Genomic DNA, 26,927 nt, shown 5'->3' with positions numbered 1-26,927 from the left:
GAAATAAAGGTCAGAACGTGACAGATACACACATGCGCAAACACGACAATGTATGCTTGCACACACTGTAGAAATACACAAAACACACATGGCAATGCACTCCGATGATTTCTATCCGATGGCTCTCTGTCTGTTACCAGTCCATTTCACTCTATTGTCTCGTGATTGAGTTGCTGCCCGTAGTTGTAATTGAACAGGCTGTGTGCAGCCCTCGTTAGCTGCCCGTAAGACACAGACCGATATCAATCAGGCATTCTTCTTTTGTTTCTAAAGAGGAGAGATCAAATTAAATGAGGGAAGGATACTCAGACAGACCAGGTCGGCCCTGGCTGTGATCCTCACTTCAATACGGGTCCTACAGAAAAGGGAGTCTAAGGGGCACGGTCACATGACTTTGGAGCGGATGTGCGACGAACAGGTGTCCCCACCTACTTCTGGTCATGTCGTGTATTGGTTTGATAGAAAGCCATTGTGTTTGTGAGGGGGAAAGGGGACGAGATCTCGGGAAGAGAATAGAAGTGTAATAATAAGGACATGAGGACAGAAATTGAGACTTGTCAGAATTGACATGGATCTACATGGGAGAGAGTGAAAGAAAGAGATTTGCAAGTATTACCTCGTTAATGACTCCTTAATTATAGCTAGCAAAATATTGATTGTGGTAATGAAATAAGGCTTCAGCCATTAATGGTCTTTGACTGACCAATTGAGCAGCACGTTTTAATGTTTCATTTGACCTTTATTTAACTAGGTAAGTCAGATAAGAACAAATTCTTATGTACAATGGCGGCCTACCCCGGCCAAACCCAGACGACGCTGGGCCAATTGTGCGCCGCCCTATGGGACTCCCAATCACGGCCGGATGTGAAACAGCCTGGCTTCGAACCAGGGACTGTAGTGACGCCTCTTGCACTGAGATGCAGTGCCTTACCTCGTTAATGACTCCTTAATTATAGCTTGCCGAGTGGGCGGAGCTTTCAGCTCATCTGCGGTAACAAGGGATGTTTTCCTGGTCACTTCAGGTCATGTGGTAAAGTATTTCTCATAGAATGTGGAAAGGTATTTTTGCAGTCTTCATGTTCAGTGTTCCAACAGTACATGTACTGGATATTATTGAGTCAGAAGCAAAGGTTCTGAGGAGAGCAGTCTCAGAGGGAGAGAACAACTCCACCCACCCTCCAGCCATCAATAAATACAAAGATCTGTACAAAGATACTTCGTCCAGATCTGTATGGAGACCCACTCCACTCACTGCTAACATCATAACCCTTTTATGACTTCAGTGAAGTTGTCCCAGACAGAACTTTGACAAATGCATTTCATTATTTATTTTCTTCTCTCCCTTTCCCCTTCTCACTTAGCGCCCTCTCTGGTGAGTGAGTTTCGTGCGGAGAAGATTGAGCAGCGCAGCCTCACCCTGGTGTGGAGGGAACCTAGCTACCCCAACAGCAGCCGCACCGAGTACGAGATCAAGTACTACGAAAAGGTAACGCCGTCACCTCCGTCATATACGGTCACATTTCAACTGTCGTCATATTTGGTCAACTCCGACACTTGGAAAAACTCCATCGCCTTAGATTTAATCTCAAATCCGCTCTTTCGCGCAACGGCTCTTTCATGCGTTCACCCTACTCCACTCCCTCTCAATTCAACTCGGCCACACTCTCAACTCGTCTCTTGGCCCTCTCCTTCTTTTAAGCCGTCTCTCTTTCCGTTTCATTATTTTGCCCCCGCATTATCTCCCTCCATCACATCCCACTCTCGGGAGCACCATCCATCTCTCAAATCCACCACGTCCACTATTAATGGTCTCTCCACAGGGACTCTCATTGCGCCTGTCAGTCTATCTCGGTGTGCACTTTTCACTCTTCTCTCCTCTCCACACGTACGACAGCGTTAAAGAGCACGCACCTCCAAATCCTCATTTACCGCACGATGACGAGCAAACGGGCGCGCGCACACACACACAACCGCACGCGTTCAAAGACAGGCATGCAAATCATGGGGGCTTTGGCTACCTTAAAGCTTCATGATGGTGATTGGCGAGTTCTCTCCATATACACTATGTTGCTTTGACGCTGACGGTTTATGCACGCCACGCGTTAACCTTTAGAATAATAGCCATTTTAAATCACACAAGTCTGCTTTAAAATAGAGCCTATGTAAAAATAAAAATAAATTGTTATAAAAAAAAGAAATGTAAAAAAAAAAATATATATATATACATACACACACACACACACACACACAGTACCAGTCAAAAGTTTGGACACCTACTCATTCAAGGGTTTTGCTTTATTCTTTACTATTTTCTACATTGAAGAATAATAATGAAGACATCAAAACACGTATGAACTCTGTAGTAACAAAAAAGGTTTTAAAAAATCAAAATATATTTTAGATTCTTCAAATAGCCACCCTTTGCCTCGATGACAGCTTTGCACACTCTTAGCATTCTCTCAGCCAACTTCACCTGGAATGCTTTTCCAACCGTCTTGAAGGAGTTCCCACATATGTCTTGAAGTCTTGAAGGAGTTCCCACACATCTCAATTGGCTTGAGGTCAGGTGTTTGTGGAGGCCAGGTCATCTGATGCAACATCTCTCCTTTTTGGTCAAATAGTCCTTATGCAGCCTGGAGGTGTGTTGGGTCATTGTCCTGTTGAAAAACAAATGATAGTCCCACTAAGCACAAACCAGATGGGATGGCGTATCACTGCAGAATGCTGTGGTAGCCATGCTGGTTAAGTGCCTTGAATTCCAAATAAATCACTGACAGTGTCACCAGCAAAGCACCATCACACCCCCTCCTTGCTTCACGGTGGGAACTACACATGCAGAGAACATCCGTTCACCTACAGTCCACAAAGACACGGTGGTTGGAACCAAAAATATAACATTTGGACTCATCAGACCAAAGGACAGATTTCCACTGGTCTAATGTCCATTGCTCATGTTTCTTGGCCCAAGCAAGTCTCTTCTTATTATTGGTGTCCTTTAGTAGTTGTTTCTTTGCAGCAATTCAACCATGAAATCAAATCAAATCAAATTTTATTTGTCACATACACATGGTTAGCAGATGTTAATGCGAGCGTAGCGAAATGCTTGTGCTTCTAGTTCCGACAATGCAGTAATAACCAACAAGTAATCTAGCTAACAATTCCAAAACTACTACCTTATAGACACAAGTGTAAGGGGATAAAGAATATGTACATAAAGATATATGAATGAGTGATGGTACAGAGCGGCATAGGCAAGATACAGTAGATGGTATTGAGTACAGTATATACATATGAGATGAGTATGTAAACAAAGTGGCATAGTTAAAGTGGCTAGTGATACATGTATTACATAAAGATGCAGTAGATGATATAGAGTACAGTATATACGTATACATCTGAGATGAATAATGTAGGGTATGTAAACATTATATTAGGTAGCATTGTTTAAAGTGGCTAGTGATATATTTTACATCATTTCCCATCAATTCCCATTATTAAAGTGGCTGGAGTTGAGTCAGTGTGTTGGCAGCAGCCACTCAATGTTAGTGGTGGCTGTTTAACAGTCTGATGGCCTTGAGATAGAAGCTGTTTTTCAGTCTCTCGGTCCCAGCTTTGATGCACCTGTACTGACCTCGCTTTCTGGATGATAGCGGGGTGAACAGGCAGTGGCTCGGGTGGTTGTTGTCCTTGATGATCTTTATGGCCTTCCTGTGACATCGGGTGGTGTAGGTGTCCTGGAGGGCAGGTAGTTTGCCCCCTGTGATGCGTTGTGCAGACCTCACTACCCTCTGGAGAGCCTTACGGTTGTGGGCGGAGCAGTTGCCGTACCAGGCGGTGATACAGCCCGACAGGATGCTCTCGATTGTGCATCTGTAGAAGTTTGTGAGTGCTTTTGGTGACAAGCCGAATTTCTTCAGCCTCCTGAGGTTGAAGAGGCGCTGCTGCGCCTTCTTCATGATGCTGTCTGTGTGGGTGGACCAATTCAGTTTGTCTGTGATGTGTACGCCGAGGAACTTAAAACTTACTACCCTCTCCACTACTGTTCCATCAATGTGGATAGGGGGGTGTTCCCTCTGCTGTTTCCTGAAGTCCACAATCATCTCCTTAGTTTTGTTGACGTTGAGTGTGAGGTTATTTTCCTGACACCACACTCCGAGGGCCCTCACCTCCTCCCTGTAGGCCGTCTCGTCGTTGTTGGTAATCAAGCCTACCACTGTTGTGTCTTCCGCAAACTTGATGATTGAGTTGGAGGCGTGCGTGGCCACGCAGTCGTGGGTGAACAGGGAGTACAGGAGAGGGCTCAGAACGCACCCTTGTGGGGCCCCAGTGTTGAGGATCAGCGGGGTGGAGATGTTGTTGCCTACCCTCACCACCTGGGGGCGGCCCGTCAGGAAGTCCAGTACCCAGTTGCACAGGGCGGGGTCGAGACCCAGGGTCTCGAGCTTGATGACGAGCTTGGAGGGTACTATGGTGTTAAATGCCGAGCTGTAGTCGATGAACAGCATTCTCACATAGGTATTCCTCTTGTCCAGATGGGTTAGGGCAGTGTGCAGTGTGGTTGAGATTGCATCGTCTGTGGACCTATTTGGGCGGTAAGCAAATTGGAGTGGGTCTAGGGTGTCAGGTAGGGTGGAGGTGATATGGTCCTTGACTAGTCTCTCAAAGCACTTCATGATGACGGAAGTGAGTGCTACGGGGCGGTAGTCGTTTAGCTCAGTTACCTTAGCTTTCTTGGGAACAGGAACAATGGTGGCCCTCTTGAAACATGTGGGAACAACAGACTGGGATAGGGATTGATTGAATATGTCCGTAAACACACCAGCCAGCTGGTCTGCGCATGCTCTGAGGGCGCGGCTGGGGATGCCGTCTGGGCCTGCAGCCTTGCGAGGGTTAACACGTTTAAATGTTTTCCTCACGTCGGCTGCAGTGAAGGAGAGTCCGCATGTTTTGGTTGCGGGCCGTGTCAGTGGCACTGTATTGTCCTCAAAGCGGGCAAAAAAGTTATTTAGTCTGCCTGGGAGCAAGACATCCTGGTCCGTGACGGGGCTGGTTTTCTTTTTGTAATCCGTGATTGACTGTAGACCCTGCCACATACCTCTTGTGTCTGAGCCGTTGAATTGAGATTCTACTTTGTCTCTATACTGACGCTTAGCTTGTTTGATTGCCTTGCGGAGGGAATAGCTACACTGTTTGTATTCGGTCATGTTTCCGGTCACCTTGCCCTGATTAAAAGCAGTGGTTCGCGCTTTCAGTTTTACGCGAATGCTGCCATCAATCCACGGTTTCTGAATGTTTTAATCGTTGCTATGGGAACGACATCTTCAACGCACGTTCTAATGAACTCGCTCACCGAATCAGCGTATTCGTCAATGTTGTTGTTTGATGCAATACGAAACATATCCCAGTCCACGTGATGGAAGCAGTCTTGGAGTGTGGAATCAGATTGGAGGCCTGATTCACAGTCTCCTCTGAACAGTTGATGTTGAGATGTCTGTTACTTGAACTCTGTGAAGCATTTATTTGGACTGCAATCTGAGGTACAGTTAACTCTAATGAACTTATCCTCTGCGGCAGCAGAGGTAACTCTGGGTCTTCCTTCCTCTTCCTCCGGTTTTTGTGACTGCACTTGAAGAAACTTTCAAAGGTTTTGAATGACTGAGCATCACGTCTTAAAGCAATGATGGACTGTTTCTCTTTGCTTATTTGAGCCTTTCTTGCCATAGTATGGACTTGGTCTTTCACCAAATAGGGCTACCTTCTGTATACCACCCCTACCTTATCACAATACAACTGATTGGCTCAAATGCATTAAGAAGGAAAGGAATTCCACAAATTCACTTCTAACAAGGCACACCTGTTAATTGAAATGCATTCCAGGTGACTACCTCATGAAGCTGGTTGAGTGAATGCCCAGAGTGTGCAAAGCTCTCATCAAGACAAAGGGTGGCCAGTTTGAAGAATCTCAAATATGAAATATATTTTGATTACTACACTTTTCTGGTTACTTCATGATTCCATATGTGTTCTTTCATAGTTTTGATGTCTTCACTATTTTTCTACATTGTAGGTAATAGTAAAAATAAAGAAAACGCCTGGAATGAGTAGGTGTGTCCACACTTTTTGTCTGGTACTGTAGATGTTTTACTGTCCCATACACCGGATAGGTGCAGTGAAATGTGTTGTTTAACAGGGTCAGTGCCTTGCTCAAGGGCACTGGCCCAACGCTCTCTGAGTGATCTTATGGCATGTATAGACCCCACTCCGGATCATCAAAGAGGAAAAGTTCATTGCTAAAATATAATCGTGTATGCCATTTTATCCGAAGCGACTTAGTCATGCGTGCGTGCATACATTTTACGGACATGCGGTCCTGGGAATCTAACCCACTGTCTTGGCTTTGCGAGCGCCTTGCTCTACCCACTGAGCTTCAAATGACAATGTAACAAAATGCTTGTTTTTTTAAGTGTCTTGAAACAGAGCGTACACCCACTTGGTGCTTTCGTAGTTCCAGCGTTCCTTCCTGCCACTCTCTCTCCTTCCTCATTCAGGAACAGAAGGACAAGAGCTACTCAACGGTCAAGACGGCCGCCACCCGCATCAGCGTCAACAACCTCAAGGCCGGCACCACCTACGTCTTCCTCATCCGCCCCTTCTCCACCCCGGCCCCCTCCTCCTCCCTCCTCTCCGCCTCTTCCTCCTCCTCTTCCTCCTCCCCCTCTCCCATCGACTACGGAGGCTACAGCGCTCCCCTGGAGCTGCAGACGCTTGGTGAATGTGAGTATGGCCATTCCTCGCTCCTTTTCCTCGACTATCATGTTCCAACGCCGTGAGGCAGCTTAGGATATGGGCGTGGCGGCGTCCGGCCAGCCCACACAATGATGGCCTCGTGTTTGCTAAAGACTGAGGTGTGTGTGTGGAGGGGCTCCGGGATTTTGAAATCAAGCCGTGAAATGGCTTTTCTTTTTGCGCTGTGATAGGGTGTCCCTTTATTGTCATCTGTTTGTGTGTGTGTGTGTGTGTGTGTGTGTGTATTCTCCCATGTGCCTGCTCTTAAACAATATGTCCTTTCCAATCCACAGTGGCGCTGGCGTCCAGTGAGCAGAACCCAGTAATCATCATCGTGGTGGTGTCTGTGGCCGCCCTCATCATGCTGCTCTCTATGGGAGTGGGCCTGCTCCTCTGGAGAAGGTACACACACACACACACACACCACACACACCACACTCACACACACACACACACACCACACACACACACCACACACACACACCCACACACACACACACACACACACACACACACACACACACACACACTGATATACACAGCGTGCACACACACACACACACAAACAAACAATCTGAAGAAAGTACGCGCACACACACAACACACATCGTACAAACACACTCATACTAGTATACACAACATGCACGTACACACACACACACAAACAATTACATCTGAAGAAGGTACACACACACACACACATATAATATGCACACACACACACTTCTAAACACACACTCAGTCACTGCTCATGCCACTCCATCATAATCCTGATTGCAATAATCCAATGAGGAGAAGCACTCTGCCTCAAAGCATGTAATCACATTGAGAAGAGCTGTAATGCATGTTCAATCAGCTGTGTTCAGAGCCACTGTAATATAGAGCATTAACAAGCGACATTAGACGGTCTATTGTCAATGCTGGGGCAGCCATGCTAAACGGTTGCATCGTTAAACTCGGGACATTTTCATGATTTCAATTTGACCTATCCTCTTAGGGTTAGGTACGGTATACAGCTAAGTCCTTTCAATAGAATTTGGCTTGCGCTCTTACTTTGTAACTCGTCGTTTTCTGTACAATTATTTCCAGTTGTCATGCACAATTGAGGACTTTGGTTACCAGTGTAGTAACTACATGACATAAGGGCAACTCCATAAGGTCATTGTGTCTCAGGCACACACACGTGAGTTTTATTCAGGTCGGTGGAGACATGGAAAGTGGTTTTCTGCTTGGCGTTCCATCTCGGTGCACTTTCACATCTGTTCAGGTCTATTGAAAAGAAGAAGAAAAAAACAACTCACACACTCCCCCGCACCCTCACACACTCCCCCACACCCTCACACACTCCCCCACACCCTCACACACTCCCCCACACCCTCACAGACTCTCCCGCACCCTCACACACTCCCCCGTACCCTCACACACTCCCCCGCACCCTCCGCACCCTCACAGACTCCCCCGCACCCTCACACACTCCCCCGCACCCTCACACACACCCCCACACCCTCACAGACTCTCCCGCACCCTCACACACTCCCCCCACACCCTCACAGACTCTCCCGCACCCTCACACACTCCCCCGCACCCTCACACACTCCCCGCACCCTCCGCACCCTCACAGACTCCCCCGCACCCTCACACACTCCCCGCACCCTCACACACCCCCACACCCTCACACACTCCCCCGCACCCTCACACACTCCCCGCACCCCGCACCCTCACACACTCCCCCGCACCCACACACACTCCCCGCACCCACACACACTCCCCCGCACCCTCTCACACTCCCCCGCACCCTCACACACTCCCCCCGCACCCTCACACACTCCCCCGCACCCTCACACACTCCCCCGCACCCTCACACACACCCCCACACCCTCACACACTCCCCGCACCCTCACACACTCACACACTCCCCCGCACCCACACACACTCCCCGCACCCACACACACTCCCCGCACCCTCACACACTCCCCCGCACCCTCACACACTCCCCCGCACCCCCGCACCCTCACACACTCCCCGCACCCTCACACTCCCCCGCACCCTCACACACTCCCGGCACCCGCACCCTCACACACTCCCCCGCACCCCCGCACCCTCACACACTCCCCCGCACCCTCACACACTCCCCCGCACCCTCACACACTCCCCCGCACCCTCACACACGTGCCCCGGCGTGTTGGCATGCGGAACCACACTCCCACGCAGTCGCACACAATTACACATGGCCGCAATCAGATGTGACCCATTTGGTTAACTCTCTTATACAGAGCCATTCACAGTCGGTGTGTTTAACATGTCGCCTGAACCTTCACAAAATGTTAGTCTTCTCAGTAAGAGAGGAACACGTGATGTACACACACACACACCCACAGCAGATCTATCACCCTGATCACCCTGATCTGATAGCGTTGCTCCTTTCAGACAGTATATTTGTGTTCGAGGAATCTCAACCGTCTATTTCCTTCTATTTTTCTCCTGCTCCACATGGATCTGGGAGATGGAAATGGATAAGATGGAGGGAGTGTGAAATGTCTCCCGTTCCTTCATTCATGCCAACCCGATACGTTGAGGAGGAACTGTCAATCGGGGATATGTAGCACCTCGCGGGCGCAATTCCGCCCTCACACCGCCGTGCTTTATGAATCCTTTACACGCTCACCTAGACACATACGGTACTTTATGGACGCGTGCCCACAGACACGTTTCAAGGACGCAATCCTGCGGACACTAGACGCCCTGTCCCGAATCCCTACCGGCGTGAACCGATTGTCCTTCATTGAGAATGGATCTATTCCAAACTGTTCATCCAGAAGGCTCGCATCATTCGTCAGTCTATGAGAATATGGTTCAGCCGTCTCTTTATGTCTCGACCACAGAGGCAAAGACAAATGGGTTGATACCTCAATTACCATGCTTCCTCGTTTGCAAATATGGCTGACCCCCGACATCCCCGCGGGGCAACAGTTACAGATGACCTGCTCACTGAGACGTGTGCACACACACACACACACACACACACACACACACACACACACACACACACACACACACACACACACACACACACACACACTCTGTCTGTCCACATAGATTATGTCCACTTGAATGAAATGGCCCTGTCAAATCAAGCGGTTTTAAATTGTTTGGAGTCGGCAAGATGTTTTGCCTAGGGGTCATATGGTGTATACATGAATATTCTCCATCCCTCCTCCAAACACTCCCTCCTCCCCCTTCCTCTTAGAGACGAGTTATGGATACATTACTGGAACACACACACACACACACACACATATATATATAGTGGAGATTTTGTCATAGTCATGCACACACCGACACCGACACGCACAGTTATTGCCATACTGCATATAAAAAACGAATAGTTTCCTACTTTAATTTAGATAAGCATGAACAGACCGATGCATCACACACACACACAGTTCGTTCTTGCTTGACAGAGTTTGATAGTGCCAAGGTTTCAGGGCAGCAGCAGCAGCCCCTAATCTCTCCAGGAAGCTCAGGCTCGGCTGGTCAGAGCACTGATTGTTTACCCTCCGCTGCCTCTGGACAGACACCGTTGGTCACACGGTCAGCTGAGAGGTTGGATCGAGGGAGAAAACAGTGGAAGGAAAGAAAGAACGATCAGCATAAGTGGAAGGCCTGTGACACAATCATAGGAGGGGTGTATGAGACGGAAGGAAGGAAAATAATCTCTTGTATCGCTTGCTGCACGCCTGGTACACACCAGCGCACCACTACCACTATTTCCTCTTTTTGTTCTGCTCACTTCCTCCTTGCACACCTGGCCAATAGTACCCTATGTCCCTCACTCCCTCAGCTTGGCTCCCCCCTTTCCCTTTTATGTCAGTACCTGTGAGGCTCTCTATGCTCTTCACAAGGTCAATCCCAGTACTCTAAAATGGCAACTCTTGCGGAGTTCGGCAGAATATCCCATATGTTGGCAGACTACATGGCAGTCTAATGTGCTACTCACTGGAAGAGATGAGGTATTTTTGCCAATTAAATCTCAAGCCTAGTTTGCCAAACTCTTCGGTGTATCTCGGCTCTGGGTGAAAGCACCGTGCATACCTTCTGGTTTACTTCCAGCCTGTCCCATTACATCATTTGCACCTGTCCTGTAGCCAATGAGGAGAGAGGATGTGACTTAGCCCTGCCCCCTCCCCTTCTTCTCTTCTACCCAGCAGTCTCTCGCCCAGCTCCTCCAACATAGCTCCTACTAGCGTGGTGCTGCTCTCCACCTCCTTCTCCACTCTTCCTCCTCCTCCTCTTTCTCCCTACTGTCAGCTGTCAACCCCCAGGTACAGGCATGTCTGCACTCCTCCCCCGCTCCTCCCTCCTTCCTGTCATCCCTTTGTTTGGACCATTCCTCCTCTCTTTCACCCTCATTCTTTTCCTGCCTGACCCAGTCCCCCCCCCAGCCCCAGTCTACACAGAGAGAGGATGACACAATGAAGCTAGCTGCCCCCTCCTCTCCTGGAGTGTGTACTTTAAGGTGTTGATGTGTATTGTCTCGGCATTGACTCCCTGTCGGCATCGAGGTTAAATAATCAAATAAAAAGGACCTTGGGCCTAGTTCCATTCGGGCCCCTTCCCATTTGGTGTTCCCAGGTGGAAATGTATACACTACAGTGGAGGCTCCACTTGAAATGTTGGAGGGCTAGGTGGAGCTTACACCTGTCTGGGAAAGCTGCAGGTGTCGGGGCTCAAATGGAACCAGGCCGTTGTATGCCTTTTGCTCTCTTGCCCTATCTCTCTCTCTGCATGTGTCTGCTGGTTGGTCCTGACAGATTGGCCCTATAGGCTTACCTTATTTTCCCCACTCCTCTCTCTCTGGCCCTGCTGGTTAAGAGTCTGTATGTGTCAGGTCCCCCACCCCCCACCCCCCACCCCACCACCAAACCGGTCTTTCCCATCACACCGTGTGCATGCACTGGTGATACGGCTTGACGTGCGCATTAACACACTTGAACAAGGACGCTCACACAGACCAGGCATGCACACACACGTGGACAGACACACACATTAACAAGCACACGCACACACAGCAGACAGCCAGACCACACTTACACGGACATGCAATCACACACTACAGACATATTGTACACACGAATTCACAGTTGCGAGCACACAAAAACAACGACGTGCACTCACAGACTCGTGTATATTGCACACCACAGGCGGCTGGTGGCACCTTAAATGGGGAGGACGGGCTCGTAGTAACGGCTGGAACGGAATGAATGGAATGGTATTAAACACATGGTTTCAATGTGTTGGACACCATTCCATTTACTCCGTTCAAGGCATTATTATGAGACGTCCTCCCTTCACCAGCCTCCTGTGTTTATTATTTAGCCTTTAGCTCTGCCTGGCCCCGGTGTCTTTCTTTTGTGTCAAACAGGTGGTGAATTATGGACCACTCAGTCTCTGAATGCTTCCCTTCGACTCGAACTGTAACTTCAATCAAAGGCCTCTGTCCTCATCTTAATCCCTTATTATGCCTGCGTGCATGGTGGCCAAACAGTATGCCTGTCTCTGGCTGTCCCCATTCAGTTTTTAATGTCTCACTCTGGTGGTCTTAACCCTCCTGTTGTGCTCGTTTCATGTTAGTTCATTCTGTGTTCCCGGTCAAAAATGAACGCCCCGTTATAGCTGATTATAGATCCATAATAATACATATATTATCACCTAATGTTGTGTTAGATCTTTGTATCAACTTAAGTTCTTGTGAACATTACAAGTTTTGAACTTCTATTGGCTCTTTATGTCCTGTAGGCCTCATTGACCTGAACTTGAGTAAAAAAAAAACACAAAAAAAGCATAATGTATGGATTATTTTAACTATAACAAATACTCAGATGAAACATATTGTGCTATTTATCACAGACTACTTCAATGTCAGTTTCCTGACCTCTCTCTCTCTCCTCACCAGTGTCATGATCAAAGATATGATCAAGAGCCTCACATACAGTATATCGTTTGGTCATTGTGCTGCCACAGAATGAATTGTGAGCAAGGCCTCAAAAAAGCTTGATATACCAGAGCTGCGAGAAAAGTTCTATATATTATTGAAACAATGTTGAGATTGTTTGTGAGAATGCCAACAGGTGTGGTTCCCGTGGGGAAAAGATTCTATTGGGGAAAGGTTCCCGTGGGTTTGCCATGGAAGCCAAGAAGGGGAGTGACGTGTGTGTGTGTGTGTGTGTGTGTGTGTGTGTGTGTGTGTGTGTGTGTGTGTGTGTGTGTGTGTGTGTGTGTGTGTGTGTGTGTGTGTGTGTTCGTGCTCAAACACACATGCATGTGGCAGTCTGTGTCCATCTGTGTGTCCATCTGATGAATGGGCATGTGGCTGTATTCAATTTTATACACTAATTGTATTCCCGCTCATTCATTTCTAATGACCGGGAACACCACAGGTGTACAAAAGTTAAATAAAACACCCAAAATGTAATGAATATCATCAAAATGTGTTGTGTGTTCAGATGCCCTGTGTGGACAAAGTCATGGAACCTTGTGACAATCAGATTGCATGAACTACAATTTTCAGAGAGAACTTCGACCAATTCGACCGGAACACAACAGCAGGGTTAAGAGGAAGTTCCTGAACTCTCTCGAGTTGGAAATTCCCACCAATTAGACGGCCTCTCTACTTTACTACTTTAGGACCCCCTGTTGAGGCACAGGATGAGCAATGTGAGAGGAAGTTTTTACAGCTCATTAGAACAGGATGCGCGTGTGTTTGGGGGGGGTGTATTTATGCAGGAGTGTGTGCCTGTGGAAATGTGCAAAATATGAGTGTTCGCCCATGTGTGTCCACTCAAACAAAGCATGTTTGATTTCCACAGTAAGATGCCCAGTTTCAAAAGTGAGTTTTGTCCAGCCAGTTCCACTGAGCAACAGGGGGGGGGGGGGGGGGGCTCTACCATTGATCCAAGTTCCAATTCACTGATGTCCAGAAACCTATTCTCATTTCCAAGAGGGATTGAAGACTTGTATCCATCGATTTCTGCAACGTTAGTGATGTTTTACGTCTGTGTGGCTTTGTTTGTTCCCTCCCTGCAGACAATGTGGATACAGCAAGGCCAGTCAAGAGGGAGACGAAGAGCTCTACTTCCAATGTGAGTAACTGTGGCGACACACTCTCCCTCTGTGTGTGTGTGTGTGTGTGTGTGTTGAGTCTGCACTCTATGGATGGAGGAGGAGTCTGCTAGTGTGTTGTTGCCTGCATGCATGTGACCGAGAGAGATTACTTGTGAGGTATTAACTTGTGCGTGGCCATTAAGGCTTCATTCCGCGTGTGTGTTTAGGCTACACTGAACACACCGCTCCAGTCCATTAGATGGTGTGTGAGGCGGGATGTGATGGAGAGAGATGGAAATAAATAGGGATGTAGGGAGGAGGATGAGAGGGGGAATGAGGAGAAGGGAATTGATAGATGGAACAAAGGCAACGAGGGAGGAGTAAGAAGACAGAGATTGGGGGCCAGTCAGATGATTTGCCGTCCCCCGAGAAGGAAGGGTTTGAATGTTTGTCGCAAACTTTTAGAGTTGCCCGTGTCTCTGTTTTTCCATCAACCTATTTGAAGGGCTTTGTTTGACAGATTGTGGGCAGTTTGACATTTTTCGTGTGTGTGTGTGTGTGTGTGTGTGTGTGTGTGTGTGTGTGTGTGTGTGTGTGTGTGTGTGTGAGCGAGCGAGCTAGCTGGGAATTAAATATGCCCGGAAAATAACACGCCATCAGTCGACGAGCTCACACACACTTTCTCTCAGACGTGAACAAATGCAGACTGACATCTACACACACTAAAAGCGTGCACACGCTGACACACATACTCACTCCCCCACCTCCCCCTTGGTAACAATACATTTGCAGTCTCTCGGGAACCCCTCCAGCACAGTGTTTCCCTACCCTGGACCCCGAGTATCCCCAACAGTACTGTGGTCCTGGACAACACTGTTCTAGCATGCTGTACTGTATGTTGCTGCCCATCTAACCCATCAGTTAGGACACGAAGCTGTTTCCTCCCCCATCGGTGGGTCTAATTACGTCTGTGTGTGTGTGTGTGCATGCCTTCATGCGTGTGTATCTCTCGTGCAATCATGCAGTGTTTATATCCGTTCATTTCCCCCCCAATCGCTTGTGGCAAAGACATGGTTAACCCTGAAACGAATCAGCTACACAAGAAGCCCAAGCAGGAAGGGAGGGAGAGAGAGAGAGGGAGAGGGAGAGAGAGGGAGAGAGAGGGAGAGAGAGGGAGAGGGAGGAAGAGAGAGGGAGAGAGAGGGAGGGAGGAAAATGAATCAAAACTGGTGTTGGCCTGCTTTAATTAATGTTGTGTGGTTACAAAACCCATTGCTCTGGAAAAAAGGATATTCGATCCTTCCACTTAACACTGGCCAGCTGGAATGGAGAAGTTTTCATTTTCTCTGCAATCTGTGTGTGTGTGTGTGTGTGTGTGTGATCAATAAGCTGTTATGAGACAGTGAGTCGAGACCTGGTCGATTTAGAGTTGTAATCACATTTCAGAACCAGTCTGGCCCAAAGGCTTCTGGGAAGGCCTGGCTTCTTGGGTAGAAGTAGGGCCTAAGTACCACTGGTTTTGAATCCTCAGAGTAATTAAGTCCAATTTGGGGTATATCCTGATCCTAGATCTGTTTCTAAGGGTAACTTCATCCCAGAACTAGTCTTGTACTGCGGGGGTGACTGCGTAAGAGGTCAAAGATTAGGTATTGAAAAGTCCATTGGCTAGTGGCGAGAGTGTACATTTATTGGTCATTGGTCATGGGCCACATAGTAGTTAAAGGCTGAGGAGCTAGTCAGGGTTGAATAGGGTTTAGAGACTAGTAATGGACTTACAAGGGAGATCAAATCAAATCATCATATTCAGATCAAATCATTTTAACTTTACACCTTTCATAATGGATTGCAGGTTAGAAAGCAAGAGTTTACAAGACAGACATTTAGTGGGTTCACAGATACTTGTGCGATAGGAACTGAATATATATTCCTTTGTTGCAGGTAGAGTTTTTAGGTTGCCTTGTGAGGATAGAAACTGATAACAAAGTGACACTCTAAGGCCTTTTACCTCAGGATTTTCTCTTTCCTGACAATTATTTCCTGCCCTAGTTCCTAGTGAATATTATTCTTGTTTTTCCTCAGCAGTTCTAAAGTCATAAGAGACAAACCCCTTGAACTGAGCTACTGTCTCCAGGAAATGTGAGCTGCACAAATAAGACATACAGTGATGTGGTTGATTCCCTTTTTCCCCAAGTAGCACAATAGGTGAGAAGGTGGTGACGGGACAAACGATGGAGTCCGATTTTAAAACACACCATCCATACAGTGGTTGTCAAACGAAAGACTACACCGGATTGCCACTTATGTCGTGATGTATTTTGCGTGCCTTCAATACGGTTTTGTGACTCACAAACAGGACTAGCGTGTGTAGTTTCTGTGGTGTTGTGGTAGATTGTTGCAGGTTGTAACTTGCGTGACTTTCCGTGTCCCACAGTTAAGATCCCGACCCGGAGGACCTACATAGACCCAGAGACGTGTGAGGACCTGGTGCAGGCTGTCCTCACCTTTGCCAAAGAGCTCGACAACTCCAGCATCAAGATAGAGAGAATTGTCCACACAGGTACTGAGACAGTGCTTTGGCTCTCGTATACTCTCATATTCTCTTTCTTTGTACTTCTCTCTCTTATCTTTGCCAATTTTCACTCCTCTAACTCCCCTCCCTGTTTGCCCTGTTTTTATCTCCTTCTCTCTCTCTCTCTCTCTCTCTCTCTCTCCTCATCTCTCTCTCTCTCTCTCTCTCTCTCCTCATCTCTCTCTCTCTCTCCTCATCTCTCTCTCTCTCTCTCCTCATCTCTCTCTCTCTCTCTCTCTCTCTCTCTCTCTCTCTCTCTCTCCTCATCTCTCTCTCTCCTCATCTCTTACTCACCCCCACCTCTCTCTGATAAACCAGCACTGCAGTCCGCTATCTAACCCTGTCTCTGTGTCTCCACCTGCAGGTGACTTTGGGGAGGTGTGTCGTGGCTGTCTCAAGCTGCCCAGTAAGCGGGAGCTTCCGGTGGCCATCAAGACGCTGAGGGCCGGCTGCTCAGAGAAACAGAGGCGCTCCTTCCTAAGCGAGGCCGGGATACTGGGACAGTTTGACCACTCCAACATTGTCCGTCTGGAGGGGGTCATCACCAGCGGTGAGCTAGTTACCGAAATCTCAAATGCATTTACACCTAGCTCATTTTTTACTATGCTTTATAGGGGGTGACTGTCTGGGGGGGGGGGCATTTACTGAACAGACCGCACAAACCCAAAAAGATTACTCATTGGCAGACGGACAGCAGTTGAATTCCAGCAGAGAAGGGAGAGGGGGAAAAGGTTCATGGAGAAAGGTAGGTGAGGAGAGTTTCAGAGGGGCAGATGAGGTAGAACCAGGGTTGAAAGGAATGGGACTGGTGCCTGCCTGCCTGAACACACACTGTGCACCGTACGACTGCAGCAGATGTGTTGGATACGGTAATTGGTGCTAGAGACACAGCAGGACTCTGAAACCCACTCTAATCTTCCCCGCCACCTTACACTCACACTCACACGTGTGCATGCTCACACACCGGTGTGCATACACACTCATTCAAACTGTCGCACACCACACACACCGCCCTCGGATTGCAAATCACCCCACTAGCCCGCCATTCGACCCCCTTCCACCCCCACAGCCCACCTGTCAGCCCCCACCACCTCTCACCCAATCAGAGGGCTCCAGCACTACAGAGAGGGTCATTAGAGAGGCAGAGACGTGCGGCTAGCTAAACGTCCAGCAGGGGGCACCAGGGGGAGGTGGTGTAGGATACCGGGTAGTGTGTGGTAGGGGGAGATCAGCAGGATAGTTGGCCTGGTAGGGAAGAAGAGGTAGTCTTGTGGTGAAGCGTGATAGAGTAGTGAGCCAGAGTAATGCTCGTGTTTTAGTGAAGCGGTAGTTCTGTATGTTAGTGTTGCATGATAACGTATGATGTGGTAGAACAGAGTGATGGGGTAATGTCATGGTTTTAGTCCTGTCTGCCTCTCCTCCAGTCTGTCTGTTTGGGATAGAGGGTGCCTCAGGGAGGCTGATGGTGTCCATTTATAAGGCACTTAGATCACAGCCAGCAAGCGGTATGTGTGTGTGTGTGTGCGTGCTCAGTTTCCATGTTACTTTGCTCCATCTCTGGCTGACGTACACACACACACACACACACACACACACACACACACACTAGCTGGTCACTAAAGGGAGTCTTCTGCTTCCTGTCTTTCTAATGGAGCAGCATCCTTTTCTCCTCAGCTGGCTGCTCTCTCCCTCACCATCTCTTCATCACCATCTCTCCCTCACCATCTCTCCCTCCTTACCCCAGCGCTCTTTCTGTCCCCTCTTCTTCTACTTTTTGTGTGTTCTTTCCCTCTCCCGTTCCCTCATCCTTACCCCAGCACTCTTTCTGTCCCCTCTTCTTCTACTTTTTGTGTGTTCTTTCCCTCTCCCGTTCCCTCATCCTTACCCCAGCACTCTTTCTGTCCCCTCTTCTTCTACTTTTTGTGTGTTCTTTCCCTCTCCCGTTCCCTCATTCTTACCCCAGCACTCTTTCTGTCCCCTCTTCTTCTACTTTTTGTGTGTTCTTTCCCTCTCCCGTTCCCTCATTCCTACCCCAGTGCCTTCCTACTGTCCTCTCTTTTTCCCCCTCTCAGGTTTCTGTCTTCTCTCCCTTCATTATTTTGATACACTCTGGCCACCTGCACTCAGCGAGTGTGAGAAGTATGTGTGTGTGTGTGTGTGTGTGTGTGTGTGTGTGTGTGTGGTGTCATTCAACTTGGTGTGACTGAGAGAGCAGCACACAGGCCATCCTGCTCCTCTCCAGTAGATGAAGAATGGCAGTGCATAACCACTGCTGCCCCCAAGCCAGCTGGACTATAATAATAATGTGTGTGTGTGTGTAGGTAACACCATGATGATTGTGTTGGAGAGCATGTCCAATGGGCCCCTGGACTCCTTCCTCAGGGTAAGAGTGTGTGCATACTGTAACAGTGTTTACCTCAGCATGAACCCTGGTCTACTTTCCAAACATTACAATAGATGGTTGGTATAAAATAAATCCCGAGGCATGTTGTGTATCCTTATAAAGCCACATAACTAACCATCATGTCATTGAATCCTTCATAACGGAGTGTGTTCTCCGTCGGAACTGCAATGTATTATATTGCATCTCTATTGCATCTCCCCCCCCCCCCTCCAGAAGCACGAGGGCCAGCTTTCCGTGCTCCAGTTGATGGACATGCTGGGGGGCGTGGCCTCTGGGATGAAGTACCTGACAGAGATGGGCTTCGTCCACCGCCGCCTGGCCGCCCACAAGGTACTGGTCAACGCCAGCCTGGGCTGCAAGGTGTCCGGCTTCAGACCCCTCCAAGAGGACAAGATGGAGGCCATCTACAGCACAATGGTGAGACTACTGACTGATATTCTATTACAAGTAAAAAAGTATATTACTAGATATATGTATATTTTTAACTAGTACTATATATTACAATTATTATTATATATTTTTTTCTGTTATATTTCTACCTATAGTCTTGACTCTTCACCCATAGAGGTCATCTCCAGCACACTGGTGAAGGGACTGACTGATATTATATTACTAATAAAAAGTATATTACTTGTTATATTTCTTTACTAGTACTGTGTATTAGATTTTTATTTTAATAATATATTACTACCTATAGTCTTTACTCTTTACCCATAGAGGTCATCTACACCACGCTGGTGAGACTACTGACTGATATGTACTGATATTTACATGGTTGAAAACCAACCTTCTTTAGTCTCACTGTGATAGGTAATACATACTGTATGTACTGGGATATGTACTATATTGTTTACATTGTTTACTACCTTGTTTAGTCTTTACCCATATAGACCACACTGGTGAGAGACCTGGCTGATATCTTCTCCTGTTAAATATATTACTCCTAATAAATACTAAAAATCTCATCTTGAAAAAAAAAAAAAAAAAATCATACATTCAAATGACAGTGACGTCGTTAAAAGAAGCCCATTGAAGACGGCGGGAGAGGTGTGCTTCTTTTACTATTTCCCCTTTATGCTGAATCGGATGTGCAAGTGTGTGTGCAGTGCAGACTATGATTTAAAATGCGTTCTATAATGAATCAGTGTCTCCCTGTGCTTTCTCCATCTCTTTGTCTGACTTTTTTCCACTCTCTTTTGGTTGACAGTGGTTGATTTAGATTAGATTTAGATGAGGCAGTGTGTAGGATACATTTGATTTGACTGTACATTACATGATGATTTAAGAGCAACTGCGTTTCAAACTATGCAACAACGGGAACCAGAACTATTCTGGAGTAGCGATGAAGTACAACTTGAATGGCGATTCAGAAAATACGTTTTCCTTGTGGCACATTTTATTTCCAAAGCGTGGAAGTCATGACAAGATAAGTTGTATAACTGAAAGGTTTTCTTTTTTTTTGTGTTTCAATTGTATTCATTTCGGTAGGAATGACTACGCTACTCTCGTACTGGTTGCCCATGTTCCTAAATGACTACTGACCCGTAGCACTCACGTCTGTAGCCATGAGGTGCTTTGAAAGGCTGGTCATGGCTCACATCAACACCGTTATCCCAGAAACCCTAGACACACTCCACACTGCCCTTTCACACCTGGACAAAAGGAACACCTACGTGAGAATGTTATTCATTGACTTCAGCTCAGCGTTCAACACCACAGTGCTCTCAAAGCTCATCACTAAGCTAAGGACCCTGGGACTAAACACCTCCCTCTGCAACTGGATCCTGGACTTCCTGACGGGGCCGCCCCCAGGTGGTAAGGGTAGGTAACAACACATCCGCCACGCTGATCTTCAACACTGGAGCCCCTCAGCGGTGTGTGTTCAGTCCTCTCCTGTACTCCCTGTTCACTCTTGACTGCACGGCCAGGCACAACTCCAACACCATCATTAAGTTTGCAGATGACACAACAGTGGTAGGCCTCATCACTGACAACGATGAGACAGCCTATAGGGAGGAGGTCAGAGAATTGGCCCGGTGGTGCCAGAATAACAACCTCTCCCTCAACGTGATCAAGACAAAGGAGATGATTGTGGACTACAGGAAAAGGAGGACCGAGCACGCCCCCATTCTCATCGACGGGGCTGCAGTGGAGCAGGTTGAGAGCTTCAAGTTCCTTGGTGTCCACATCACCAACAAACTAGAAAGGTCCAAACACACCAAGAAAGTTGTGTAGTGGGCACGACAACGTCTATTCCCCCTCGGGAAACTAAAAAGATTTGGCATGGGTCCTACTTCTACAGCTGCAACATCTAGCGCATCCTGACTGGTTGCATCACTGCCTGGTACGGCAACTGCTTGGCCTCCGACCGCAAGGCACTACAGAGGGTAGTGTGTACGGCCCAGTACATCACCGGGGCTAAGCTGCCTGCCATCCAGGACCTCTATACCAGGCGGTGTCAGAGGAAGGCCCTAAAAATGTTCAAAGACTCCAACCACCCCAGTCATAGACGGTTCTCTCTGTCCCAGAGCACCAAGTCTAGGACCAAAAGCCCATATCAACAGCTTTTACCCCCAAGCCAAAAGACTCCTGAACAGCTAATCAAATGGCTACACAGACTATGCCCCCCCCCCTCACCAACCCCTTTTTTACGCTGCTGCTACTCTCTGTTTATCATCTATGCATAGTCACTTTAATTAATCCTACATGTACATATTACCTCAAATAGCACGACTAACCGGTGCACCCGCACGTTGACTCTGTACCGGTACAACCACCTGTACATAGCCTCGCTACTGTAATTTTTTACTATTTTTATTTACTTATCTATTGTTTACCTAATACCTATGTTTTACTTAAACACTGCACTGTTGGTTAAGGGCTTGTAAGTAAGCGTTTCACTGTAAGGTCTACACCTTTTGTATTCGGCGCACGTGACAAATAGACTTTGATATGATGTACGTACAGTACCAGTCAAAAGTTTGGACACGCCTACTCATTCAAGAGTTTTTCTTTAGTTTGACTATTTTCTACATTGTAGAGTAATAGTGAAGACATCAACATTATGAAATAACACATATGGAATCATGTAGTAACCAAAAAAGTGTTAAACAAATCAAAGTATATTTTATATTTGAGATTCTTCAAAGTATCCTCCCTTTGCCTTGATGAAAGCTTTGCACACTCAAGGCATTCTCTCAACCAGCTTCATGAGGAATGCTTTTCCAACAGTCTTGAAGGAGTTCCCACATATGCTGAGCACTCGTTTGGCTGCTTCTCCTTCACTCTGTGGTCCAACTCATCCCAAACCATCTCAATAGGGTGGAGGTCAGGTGACTGTGGAGGCCAGATCATCTGATGCAGCACATCCTGGAGGTGTGTTTTGGGTCATTGTCCTGTTGAAAACAAATGATAGTCCCACTAAACACAAACCAGATGGGATGGCGTATCGCTGCAGAATGCTGTGGTAGCCATGCTGGTTAAGTGTGCCATGAATTCTAAATAAATCACAGACAGTGTCACCAGTAAAGCAACCCCACACCATCACACTTCCTCCTCCATGCTTCATGGTGGGAACCACACATGCGGAGATCATCCATTCACCTACTCTGCGTCTCACAAAGACACAGCGGTTGGAACAAAAAAATCTCAAATTTGGACTCATCAGACCAAATGTCCATTGCTCGTGTTTCTTGGCCCAAGCAAGTCTCTTCTTATGGGTGTCCTTTAGTAGGTTTTTTTTTAACAATTCAACCATGAAGGCCTGATTGACACAGTCTCCTCTGAACAGTTGATGTTGAGATGTGTCTGTTACTTGAACTCTGAAGGAGTTAACTCTGCTGCACAGTATAAATTCATTAGAGGTAACTCTGGGTCTTCCATTCCTGTGGCGGTCCTCATGAGAGCCAGTTTCATCATAGCGCTTGATGGTTTTTACGACTGCACTTGAAGAAACATTTAAAGTGCTTGACATTTTCCGGATTGACTGACCTTCATGTCTTAAAGCAATGATGGACTGTCGTTTCTCTTTGCATATTTTTATAATTTTTATTTTTTATTTAACCTTTATTTAACTAGGTACGTCAGTTAAGAACATATTCTTATTTACATTTGAGCTGTTTTTGCCATAATATGGACTTGGTCTTTTACCTAATAGGGCTATCTTCTGTATACCACCCCTACCTTGTCACAACACAACTGATTGACTCAAATCCATTAAGAAGAAAATAAATTCTACAAATGAACTTTTAACAAGGCACACCTGTTAATCGAAATGCATTCCAGGTGACAACCTCATGATGCTGATTGAGAGAATGCCAAGAGTTTGCAAAGCTGTCATCAAGGCAAAGGGTGGTTACTTTAATGAAGCTAATATATAAAATACATGTTTATTGGTCACTACTTGATTCCAAATGTGTTATTTCATAGTGTTGTTGTCTTCACTATTATTCTACAAATGTAGAAAAAAAAGAAAACCCCTTAAATAAGTAGGTGTGTCCAAGCGTTTGACTGTTACTGTATGTGTTTGCATATCTAAGTATGATCATTTTATTTGTGGACTGGGCATCCTGGTGCATGACACAATAATCAAATAAATAAATAGCAAATATATAATAATCATAGTGTAGTAGGATGTTTAAATGTAGATTCTAGCATAGGCTACATGAAACATACACATACAAGATGTCCAGTGTCAAGTGTGGAGTTGAACATGTGAATTGAAAATCTCTCTCTCTGTTTCGGACTGTCTCTCTCTCTCTCAGCATGCGGGGAAGAGTGTGGTGTTGTGGACAGCCCCAGAGGCCATCCAGTACCACCGTTACAGCTCAGCGTCTGACGTCTGGAGCTTTGGCATCGTCATGTGGGAGGTCATGTCCTACGGAGAGAGACCCTACTGGGACATGGGCAACCAGGACGTGAGTAGAGTGACTGTCTCTCTCTCTCCCTCTACACTCAACCTTCTCTCTAGTCTCTTTATTCAACTCATCTCTCTCTCGGTTGCTCGCGCTCTCTCTGTTTCTCTCTCATTCCCTTTGCTCTTTATCCACATGTGCATCTCTGTCCCCTCCCTCACCCCATTCCCTATGCTGTTTCCTTCTCTACCTATTAATCTCTCTCCTATACTTTCTCTTCTCTTGTGCTAGCTCTCTCTCCTCCCTGTCTTCTCTGTCCCCTCCCTCACCCCATTCCCTATGCTGTTTCCTTCTCTACCTATTCATCTCTCTCCTATACTTTCTCTTCTCTTGTGCTAGCTCTCTCTCTCTCTCCTCCCTGTCTTCTCTGTCCCCTCCCTCACCCCATTCCCTATGCTGTTTCCTTCTCTACCTATTCATCTCTCTCCTATACTTTCTCTTCTCTTGTGCTAGCTCTCTCTCTCTCTCCTCCCTGTCTTCTCTGTCCCCTCCCTCACCCCATTCCCTATGCTGTTTCCTTCTCTACCTATTCATCTCTCTCCTATACTTTCTCTTCTCTTGTGCTAGCTCTCTCTCTCTCTCTCCTCCCTGTCTTCTCTGTCCCCTCCCTCACCCCATTCCCTATGCTGTTTCCTTCTCTACCTATTCATCTCTCTCCTATACTTTCTCTTCTCTTGTGCTAGCTCTCTCTCTCTCTCCTCCCTGTCTTCTCTGTCCCCTCCCTCACCCCATTCCCTATGCTGTTTCCTTCTCTACCTATTCATCTCTCTCCTATACTTTCTCTTCTCTTGTGCTAGCTCTCTCTCTCTCTCCTCCCTGTCTTCTCTGTCCCCTCCCTCACCCCATTCCCTATGCTGTTTCCTTCTCTACCTATTCATCTCTCTCCTATACTTTCTCTTCTCTTGTGCTAGCTCTCTCTCTCTCTCCTCCCTGTCTTCTCTGTCCCCTCCCTCACCCAATTCCCTATGCTGTTTCCTTCTCTACCTATTCATCTCTCTCCTATACTTTCTCTTCTCTTGTGCTAGCTCTCTCTCTCTCTCTCCTCCCCGTCTTCTCTGTCCCCTCTAAAACGGTGCAAACTTTTTGACTTGGGCTAGCTCAGATCTTATTAGAGGGAAAGCCACGGGTGCTTCTCTAAAAGTCTCTTTGAGCTCTAAGTCCCCAGCATAAGTCATCTCCGTGACCAATCCTGTTTCTCTTAAGGACACCATGTCGCTTTTTGGTGGCGGTCCCAAAGTGCCACCACGATCCTCGCTCTTAGAGGAAGCCTAAAATCCCGGCAAGAAGCGGCGCTCTCTTTAAGGAAATGTGAAATATAGCTATTTTAGGAGGGTGAGAAGATTTGTCCAATCGCTAGGACCCTGCCGCCGCCGGTTTGTGTCGATGAGGGCGTGTGTTTTGGTTCCCTTCTCCCCTCCCTCTCAATTTTTCAGAGGGATCGCTTATTTATTTATTTTTCTTCACTTTGGAAGAAAACCCCAAACTTCAGAAGAGTGCAGAAAATGTTGCGTAAAGACTTTGTTGAAGAGAAAAGTGTGAGTGCTTTTGTGCCAAAATGCCTTTGATCCAAGGCCGCATCATGAACGGCATTCAAAGGTATTAGAGTAGATAGAGGGTTAATCAGAGTTCACAAAGTTCACACTTAAGCCAACAGCTTGTTCACGCTAATACGCTGTCTAAATCTTTCCACTAATCCAAACGATAAAAAGGCAAACTAGACGACCATGAAATGTTGAAATGAATTACTATGAACCGTCCCTCAGCTAGGACATGAACCGGGACGGTGTATTACTAGCTTACCTTTTCAATATCCAGACTTTGTGTCTACCTCTATGTTCACAGTACTAAACTCTCCGGAAGAAATGTCAAAGGCCAAGCTGGCTGAGCCCTTGAGATATTAATGCATTAAACAAATACATCATTTCACCATTATCTCACGCAGCCCACACGCTGCCCTAGCATGCCCTTTTTCTTTTTAGCTCTGATTAAATGGAAAATGTCCGCCAATGAAGAAACACTTTAGGAACACTGTTTGGTTAAATCGGAGGTCAGGACAGAACTGAAGAGGTCTGTGTTTTTAGTGAATGTGGAACATTTGCAGCGTTTTTTTTCGAAGAGCTTTTTCTCGGGAGCACAGTGTTACAACACGGTGCTTTAAAGGGGGAGAATATATTTTGGGAAGTTTTGTATTTAGAAGTCTTTATGGGGGATAAATATGTTTGCTGGATTAGCGCTTTTGAAAGAACCTTTGAATAAAGAGATTGTTTGGGTGTCGTTTTGTTGTCGGAGATCTCCTGAAGCCACTTTAGACTGAGATGGTGTCATCGCTCACTATCAACATTTCTCCCTGTAAGTTAACACCCCTTTCTCTCCCGCCATCTCCTCTCCGTCTCGTCCTAGGTGATCAAAGCGATAGAGGATGGCTTCCGCCTGCCCGCCCCTATGAACTGTCCACCCCACCTCCACCAGCTGATGTTGGACTGTTGGCAGAAGGAGAGGACCGAGAGACCCACCTTCAGCCAGATCCACTCGGCTCTCAGCAAGAGCATCCGCAGCCCCAACGGCATCGGCTCCTCCACACTGGCACGCAGGTAGGACATAAGCATGGTTTGCAGGGGCCTAACACGGGCTAAACAAGGGTCAATATACAGGCTAACAGGTAACAGACTTTGCTAGCCAACATGGGCTGGCATCGGTAAGGGTTTGTTTATGTCGTCCAAGCAGGTCTCCCACGTCCCACTCCGTTTTGATTTCAGAGTAGAAATACTACCGCTTATGGTAACAGACTCATGCATCCCTTCCTGAAATCTATCTCTCTCTCTCCCCTTCTATCTGTAGAACCCTCCCTCAGCTAGGAACCCTCCCTCTGGGCTCCTCCATCTCCCTGGCAGAGCGGACTCTTCCGTCGTTCCCCTCGTTTAACTCGGTAGGGGAGTGGTTGGATGCGGTGGACATGGGGCGCTACAAGGACAACTTCACCGCGGCAGGATACTGCTACCTGGAGTCTGTGGCCCGTATGACAGTCCAGTGAGTGGCTCTAAGTGTGTGTGTGTGCGTGCGGGTGGGCGAGCGAGCGAGAGAGAGCGTTGATGCACAAACAAGTATGTTGCTGGTGCATCTGAATATCATGAGTTGGTATAGTCTAACTGATATC

General features: G+C 47.2%; 1 protein-coding gene across 1 annotated transcript in view; it reads left to right on the top strand.

Annotated features, from left to right (window-relative positions):
* Nucleotides 1-1,137: 1,137 nt before the first annotated feature.
* The window catches only part of LOC115131702 (ephrin type-A receptor 7), a 29,884-nt gene continuing 4,094 nt past the window's right edge, over nucleotides 1,138-26,927 (top strand). The window contains exons 1-11 of the mRNA XM_065020520.1: nucleotides 1,138-1,486; nucleotides 6,549-6,774; nucleotides 7,080-7,188; nucleotides 13,870-13,925; nucleotides 16,319-16,444; nucleotides 16,821-17,006; nucleotides 18,778-18,839; nucleotides 19,074-19,277; nucleotides 23,624-23,776; nucleotides 26,174-26,364; nucleotides 26,612-26,800. Of these exons, the coding sequence (XP_064876592.1) occupies nucleotides 1,313-1,486; nucleotides 6,549-6,774; nucleotides 7,080-7,188; nucleotides 13,870-13,925; nucleotides 16,319-16,444; nucleotides 16,821-17,006; nucleotides 18,778-18,839; nucleotides 19,074-19,277; nucleotides 23,624-23,776; nucleotides 26,174-26,364; nucleotides 26,612-26,800 (1,676 nt within the window). The 5' untranslated portion in view covers nucleotides 1,138-1,312. The remainder of the gene's footprint in view (nucleotides 1,487-6,548; nucleotides 6,775-7,079; nucleotides 7,189-13,869; nucleotides 13,926-16,318; nucleotides 16,445-16,820; nucleotides 17,007-18,777; nucleotides 18,840-19,073; nucleotides 19,278-23,623; nucleotides 23,777-26,173; nucleotides 26,365-26,611; nucleotides 26,801-26,927) is intronic.

This window comes from Oncorhynchus nerka, linkage group LG7 (genome assembly GCF_034236695.1).
Source record: "Oncorhynchus nerka isolate Pitt River linkage group LG7, Oner_Uvic_2.0, whole genome shotgun sequence".
NCBI lineage: Eukaryota > Metazoa > Chordata > Actinopteri > Salmoniformes > Salmonidae > Oncorhynchus > Oncorhynchus nerka.
Note: the sequence above shows the minus strand (reverse complement) of the source record. Positions and strands in the feature narration are given on the sequence as shown.